Source organism: Plasmodium reichenowi, chromosome 14 (assembly GCF_001601855.1).
Source record: "Plasmodium reichenowi strain SY57 chromosome 14, whole genome shotgun sequence".
Lineage (NCBI taxonomy): Eukaryota > Apicomplexa > Aconoidasida > Haemosporida > Plasmodiidae > Plasmodium > Plasmodium reichenowi.
The window spans coordinates 1,840,236-1,848,278 of NC_033659.1; the positions used below are offsets into that span (position 1 = coordinate 1,840,236).

The 8,043-nt window shown below is 19.5% G+C and overlaps 3 protein-coding genes and 1 non-coding gene across 4 annotated transcripts in view; 2 read left to right on the forward strand and 2 right to left on the reverse strand.

Annotated features, from left to right (window-relative positions):
- Positions 1-883, forward strand: part of PRSY57_1445200 (ATP-dependent RNA helicase DDX5, putative) — a gene marked incomplete at both ends in the record, with an annotated part of 3,141 nt that extends 2,258 nt beyond the window's left edge. The window contains one exon of the mRNA XM_012910049.2: positions 323-883. Within this exon, the coding sequence (XP_012765503.2) occupies positions 323-883 (561 nt within the window). The remainder of the gene's footprint in view (positions 1-322) is intronic.
- A 1,052-nt stretch (positions 884-1,935) lies between these two features.
- Positions 1,936-2,052, forward strand: PRSY57_1445300. The gene has a single exon (XR_002204103.1). It is a non-coding gene; the product is annotated as a U5 spliceosomal RNA (small nuclear RNA).
- A 437-nt stretch (positions 2,053-2,489) lies between these two features.
- Positions 2,490-4,592, reverse strand: PRSY57_1445400 (hypothetical protein; the record flags this gene model as incomplete). Its single annotated transcript, XM_012910050.2, has 2 exons — positions 2,490-3,167; positions 3,309-4,592. The coding sequence occupies 2 exons, from the start codon at positions 4,590-4,592 to the stop codon at positions 2,490-2,492; spliced, it is 1,962 nt and encodes a 653-aa protein (XP_012765504.2).
- Positions 4,593-5,776: 1,184 nt separating this feature from the next.
- On the reverse strand, positions 5,777-7,588 carry PRSY57_1445500 (M17 leucyl aminopeptidase; the record flags this gene model as incomplete). The annotated part of the gene is made up of 1 exon (XM_012910051.2): positions 5,777-7,588. The coding sequence occupies one exon, from the start codon at positions 7,586-7,588 to the stop codon at positions 5,777-5,779; it is 1,812 nt and encodes a 603-aa protein (XP_012765505.2).
- Between the last annotated feature and the right edge of the window lie 455 nt (positions 7,589-8,043).

Consider the following 8,043-nt stretch of genomic DNA (forward strand, 5'->3'; position numbering starts at 1 on the left):
TTTTTTTTTTTTGATGTCCCAATCACTTTTAAATTTGCAATGAGGTTAGTTATGATACGTTATTGTTTAGCTATTTTTTTCAAATATTTTGAAAGAAATCAAAAAGGCTAACATAAATGTGATCCTTATTATATAATATGAAAATTTATATATATATATATATATAAGTTCCTTATTTATATAAAATGCATATCTTTATATTTCATTTTGTCCTATTAAATATGTTGATTAAAATATTTCAATATGAATAAAAAATTTATACATACATGCATACCTTTATACATATATATATATATATGTTGATATATTTTTAAATTTTTAGGAACATGAAAAAATCGGTAATTTGAAGTCCTTATTACAAAGAATCTTTAAAGATAATGATAGAATTATCGTATTTGTTGAAACAAAGAAAAATGCAGATTTTATTACAAAGGCGTTAAGGTTAGATGGTATGCCAGCTTTATGTATACATGGAGATAAAAAGCAAGAAGAAAGAAGATGGGTATTGAATGAGTTTAAAACTGGTAAGAGTCCCATTATGATAGCAACGGATGTAGCTTCAAGAGGATTAGATATAAAAAATGTTAAATATGTTATCAATTTTGATTTTCCTAATCAAATTGAAGATTATGTTCATAGAATTGGAAGAACAGGAAGAGCAGGTTCTCATGGTGCTTCTTTTACATTTTTAACAGCAGATAAATATAGACTTGCAAAAGATTTAGTTAAAATATTAAGAGAATCGGAGCAACCAGTACCACCACAATTAGAAAAAATATCTTATTCTATGGGAAATAATCAAAGAAGAAATCCTTATTATAGTTCAGGGCGTTCAAGCAATGTAAATAATATACCACTAAGAGGAAATAACAGATTTTACTAATATTATTATAATATATATATATATATGTATTTAAATTTAACATGAAGAATTAAAATTAAAAAAAAAAAAAAAATAATAAAATAATAATTGAAATTTATTTTAATCACATTTTATATAATTTTTCATTTAATTATTTTAATTTTATATAAGCAACATATGAGTTATGTAATATATTATGTCTCAAAAATATTAAAATGTATTGTTATATTATATATATAATACATGAATATTTATTAATATTTTTATTTTAACTAAGGAAAGAAAAAATAACAATAAAGGAAAAATTCTTTTATATCATATATATTTTTTATTTATTTATATATTATTATTATAATATATATTTATTATTCATTTATTTTTTATTATTTCCCATATGTATCATTATTTTATGTTTATATTTTTTTTTAACCAAATTGTATATTAAGAAGAAATTAAAAAATTTTTTTTTTTTTTTTTTTTTTTGGTTATTTTTATTATATGAAATATAGAATATCATAAAATATATATTTATTTTATGTTTTTTTTTTTTTTTTTTCATATTTTATAGAAAAATATATATAAATTCATGTTCAATACAAATATATAATTCATATAAAAATTAAAAATAATAATATAATAATATATTGTAAAATATATTCTTTATTTTTCTAATATTTTTTACCATATTTCATTTATCCTTTTATTTCATAACATTTAAAAAATTAATAAACTTTTCTAAAATAAATATGTTTGAAAATAAATATTAGAACATAAAAAATAAATAAAAAACCTTAATAAATTTTCACCGTATAACAAATCAAAATTATACTGAATGTGGCATATAAATATTGATAAAATATAATGTATTAATGAATATTATAAAAAATAATTAATTCGTATATATATTAAATTGAAATATATATATATATATATATATATATAATATCATTTTAATGATTTATTATTTTTTTTTTTTTTTTTTTCCATTTAATAAATATATTGGAGAGGTACAGTTTTGGCATTGAAAAATATACATAGTAAAATAAACAATTAATATTAAAGCTGTGAATGGTGTGTGTACTTACTACATAACGAATCAATCTTTCGCCTTTTACTAAAGATTGCCGTGTAGTAAGTATGTTAAATACAATATACCACGAATTTTTGTCGCGCCTATTAAGTTAGGTGCTTATCACAAAAACCCCCATTAACAATTATAAATTATCAATTTTTTTTACATGAACAATTTTAAATAAATAATAAAAAAAAAAAAAAAAAAAATTAATATATAAATATATATAAATAATTATATATATTTAAAAAAAAATAATAATAATAAAAAAATTAAAAAAAAAAAAATTATAAAAAATGAAGAAATATATTTATTATAATTATATATATGTAATATTTTTCTTATCTCTATTATATATCATTATATATATATATATATATATATATTATTTATGATAAAATAAATTTTTCGTGAGCTAGCTAAAAAATTAATATTTTTTTTGTATGAATATTAAAAAAAAAAAAAATATATATATATATATATATATATAATATATGTTACGTATAAATTTCCCGTATAAAAAACAATTTAATTTTTTTTTTTTTTTTTTTTTTTTTATAAAAGTTGAACTGACTTAGGTAATGATAATATTTCCATTTTTATATTTTGTAAAATATCATCCTGTGTTGATTTTATGGTAACTACTTTTGGCGTAGGTATACTACTATTATATGATATTATAAGAGGGCACATATTTATCTTATCAAAATTATTATTTTTTTTTTTTTGTAATGTATTATTTGATGCCTTATAATTCATCTCATATTGATGAATATTTGTTGGCATACAATTATTTGTATTGTTCATATTTGTTGATATAATATTATTATATAATTCATAATTTTGTGTGACTTTCGTTTTTAAACCTCTTTCATATAACCTTATTTGTTTATTCCAGTCGTAAGAATTTATTCTTTTTTTTCTTTCATCACATTCCTTCTTTATTTCTTGTTCATCATGTAGAGAGAAATTAAAATTGTTTCTATGATATCCATTTCGAAGTTCATTTTGCCATTTTTTTTTTTTTTCACAATTTCTAAGAAGGCAGTTAACAAATTTTCCTTTTGGGATTCCCAATGGGGAATTATATAAAACATTATTATTTAAAATATTATTATTTACAACATCATTATTTAATATTTTGTTCTTTCGTGAAATATATCTGCTTATTCTATGTATGGGTTTTGATTCATCATCCCATTTTTTTCTTATCATCGTTATATTATTATTTGCCTATAGAGCGACGATAAAAAAAATATAAATGAAATGATATCATGTTTTAATAATATATATATATATATATATATATATATATATATATATTATATGGTGTATTATATATTTTATTTTATTTTTCATGTATATACTTATTACCTGATGAGTACCATAAAATTGATATATCAATTCCAAATATTTTTCATCACTTATTTTTTTTTTTTCATTTTTTTCTAATAAACTAAATTCATCATTATCCATATATGTCAAGATATTATTATGGATAATGTGTTCATTATTTTTAAAAATATTTTTTATATTCAATTGTTTGTCCTTTATTTGTTCATTTTCTTTTTTTTTTATTCCCTGATTATATTCTATATCTATATACTTATGAATATTTGGTTGAAATGTATATTGAGCGATATCTTTCCACATGTCTTGATATTTTAATATGTTTCTATCTCTTTCTAAAAACTTTTTTAAGATATATACAGGATCATTATATAATGTTCTCCTTTCATGTAAATGCGTATCTGATATATTATTGTCTTTTGCATATTTGATTAAATTATTCTTATCTAGATAATCTTTTATTTGCTTATTATTTTTTGCTCTTGTATGTTCGTAATGTACATTTTTTCCCTTTGATAATTGTATTATGGAATTATGTATTATATCATTTAATGTGTATGAATTTTTTATATGATCATAATCTTCTTTCAACAAGTAATTATTCTTAATAAATTGTTTACTTTTCTCTATATTTTCATAAGTATTATTTTTATGTATAGTATTTAATATGCCCTTTGCCTGATGTTTATTCATATATGTTTTTTTTTGAATAATTCCATTTTCTTCATAAAATGAGTATGTGTATATTTTTTTGTTTATTTCATTATTTGTATTTTTTAGTATATACAAAAGAGTTTTATATATTGTATTATTATATAAATTTGATGATGTTATTACTTTTTTATTGTTACATACAAGATTAGTGATTATTTTAAAAAATGCTTGTTTGGATATTAAAAGTATATCTCTACATTTTTTGCGATCCATATGATATTTGCTGTGCATCCCTTGATTATTTCTTACTAATAAATTCAAATCATTTTCATTTGTAATTCTTTTTAATTCATTAATATTTTTATGCGTTTTATTTCTTATATTAATTCTTTTTTCAAATAATATATTCTCCAATATGTTTTCATTATGAGCATTTGTAATAAAATGTGGTAAGAGTTTATTTTCAAATATGACTTTTGCTTTTTTATTTAGGTATGTATATATTTGTTCGTTGAATAAATCTATAGAATTTTCTTTTTCTACATCTAAAAGATTCCACACACTTTCTATTATATTTAAAAGGTTTGTATTCTGAAAAGGAATAATTGTTTTATCTACGTTGTTTATATTTTTATATTCTGATTCATTTTCCATATTTTTTTCTTTTTTTTGAAAACGTATGACAAATATTTCTTTTGTTCTTTTTTTTTTTTTTTTTACAACGTTACAATTGATTAAAATAGTAGTATTTAAAATATGGAATAATATATGTCTATAAGGTTTCATTTAGCATGTACATATTATAAAAATTGTTTTTAACTTGTATGTTAAAATGAAGAATTTTTACAAAAAAAATAAAAAAAATAATGACATTTATGATAATTTTTTAAATATTGTAAGCTGATTATATATATATATATATATATATATATATTGCTATTTAGTTGTTTATTAATATAAGTGCAATTTTAGTGCTTTTTTTTTTTTTTTTTTTTTATTGTAAAAAAGAATGTACCAATATATATATATATATATATAATATACATTTGTTCTTTTTTTTATTTTGTATGTACATATCATTTGATATTCTTGAAAGCTTAAGTAACGGATAATGATACATATGTATATATGTCAAAAAAGATAAAAATAAATAAACCATAATATAATATAATATAATATAATATAACATTTTGTTATATGTAATATTTCTTATCAATATATATATTTAACAATATTGAAGAGTGATACATAGACGTATTTTATTCTTTTCAATAATTTATAATTTATAATATATAAATGTCTTTTCTTTTTTTCAATTTATTTAATATTAATTATATTTTTTAAAGTTTCTAAATTTTCTATTTTGAACATTAATTAAAATGAAATACTAATAAAATAAAGACAACACTTTTAAAAAATATAAATATATAAATAAATACATAAAAATATATATATATGAAACCCCTTAAAGCTTAAAACTTATAGTGAGTTATAGAAAAGATCTGATATGTGCAAAAATAAACGTCACATATACAAAGGCCGCGTAATAATAAAAAATGAATAAAAATATATATATATATATATATATATAAAACATAAATATATTTAATATATAAATGTATATTAATTAAATTTAAGTGAATTATTTTATGTGAGGTACACCACACATGAAGGTGTTAATGGAGTAAATAATTAATAACTTAAGGAATAAGAAAAAAAATAAATAAAATACATACATAGATACATATATATAAATATATATATATATATATATATATATATATATATATATTTTTATTTTTGAATATATTCATTTTAATTCATTTTTTATTATACTTTTATAGAGCGTCATTGAGTACAAATTCTGTCAATAAACGCACACCAAAACCTTTTGGTTTTCTAGCTTTGAAATTCCATGAAACACCAGCAATATCAATATGTGCCCAAGCAGTATTTTGAATAAATTCTTTTAAAAATAATGAGGCCACAATAGATGAAGCTTTAACACTTGATGAGATATTATTAATATCAGCATATTTTGAATTTAATGTTGCTCTGTATTCATTAATAATTGGTAACCACCAGACTGGTTCGTTTGAAGTTTTTGAAGAGTTTAATATTTTATTGATGAGTTCTTCATTATTACCAAAAACACCAGCATAGCTTGTACCTAATGAATATAGCATAGCACCTGTTAATGTAGCTATATCTACAATATAATCAACACCTAATTTTTCAGCATATACTAAAGCATCAGCTAATGTTAATCTTCCTTCAGCATCTGTATTACCAACTTCTATAGTTTTACCATTTGATGCTGTAATAATATCCCCTGGACGATAAGAATTTTTAGAGACCATATTTTCACAAACCGCACTTAGAAAATGAATTTCCACATTTTCTGGTTTAAGTGTACCTACACAATAAGCACAACCTAAAACGGCTGCACATCCACTCATATCAAATTTCATTAAATCTATCATAGATCCTGGAGCAGCTTTTAAGTTGTATCCTCCTGAATCGAATGTAATACCTTTTCCTACTAATGCAATTTTTTTTTTGACATCTCCTTTGCTTTTATATGTTAAATGAATAAATTTGTTTGGATACATACTACCTTTACCCACAGATAAATAGGCTCCCATTTTTAATTCTTCAAGTTCTTTTACTCCTAGAATTTTATATTCTAAATTTAATTTTTCAGCTAGCTCTACAGCTGCATTAGATAAAGATACAGGATTACAATAGTTGGCTGGTGCAGCAATAAGTTGAGAAGCATAATAAGTACCAAAATAATAAACACGAGCTTTTTCAACTTCTTGCTTATAAGTATCAGCATTGTTTATGTATACACCTAAATGTTTAATATATTCCATATTAACATTTTTATCAGTAGATTTGAACCTTTCATCGGTCATATATTCATAAAATAAAGTTTCTAAGAAAAAACGGAATAAATTTTTATCAACATTAATTTCAAAAACAACAGTTAATTTAGAAAGTTTATTATCATGTAACATAGTGACTAATGATAATACAACTCTTTTCATATCAGCTTCATTTAAATCAGCAACTGATCCACATCCTACATAACCAACAGCAACTGAATTTTTATTTTCATTAAACATGTAGAAATGTTTTGATGTTCCTAATTTAACATTAAATTTTTCCATATTTTCATCTTTTAAAAATTCGCTCACATTTTTATCATTCACTTTTGAGCTAATTTTAACTGGCCCATTTTCTTTACCAGGATTATTAACTAAGAAAATAGTTAATCCTTCCTCAACATTACAACCTCCTTTTATATCATAAACCTCAACTTTTATATCATGTATAGGAGTATTATATTCAATAGGAATACTTGTTGGATCTAAGGAAACAACTTGTGGTACTTCGCTTGCCATTTTTCTTTCTTTATTTATACTATGAAAATTTATTCCCTTCTTATTATTAATATTTACAAAATTTATATTTTTTTTTAAATTATTACAAAAAGGAAAAAATTTTAAACCTCTCTTATTATAATTAATAATATTATTATTATTATAATATATATTTGATTTACAAAAGCGTTTTTTTACAATATTTAAATATATCTTTTCTTTTTCAGATATTGGCAAAAATTTACATAAGGAAGAAAAATACATCAGAAAATAAAAATAATAAAATAATAATAAAATATAAATTTATAAATACTATATCTATTATTATATAATATTTATTATAATATATATATATAAATAAAATATATATGTATGTATATTATTTATATGACGTAAATTATGTATATATAAGATGTATTATATATATAGTATATATATATATATATATATATATATATATATATATAATATATATATTTATTTTTTTTATGATACATGTATATTTCATATATATATTATATATATATATATATAGATGTTACTTTTTATTTTTTTTTTTATAATAAATAAAAATATTTTTTTTAATACGTAGCAAATATATAATATTTAAAAAGCAGATAATAAAAATTATTCCTTTATTATATTACTTTTGTATTTTACATTATTATTAACCATGCACAAAGGCTTTTTTTTTTTTTTTTTTTTTTTTTTTTTTTTTC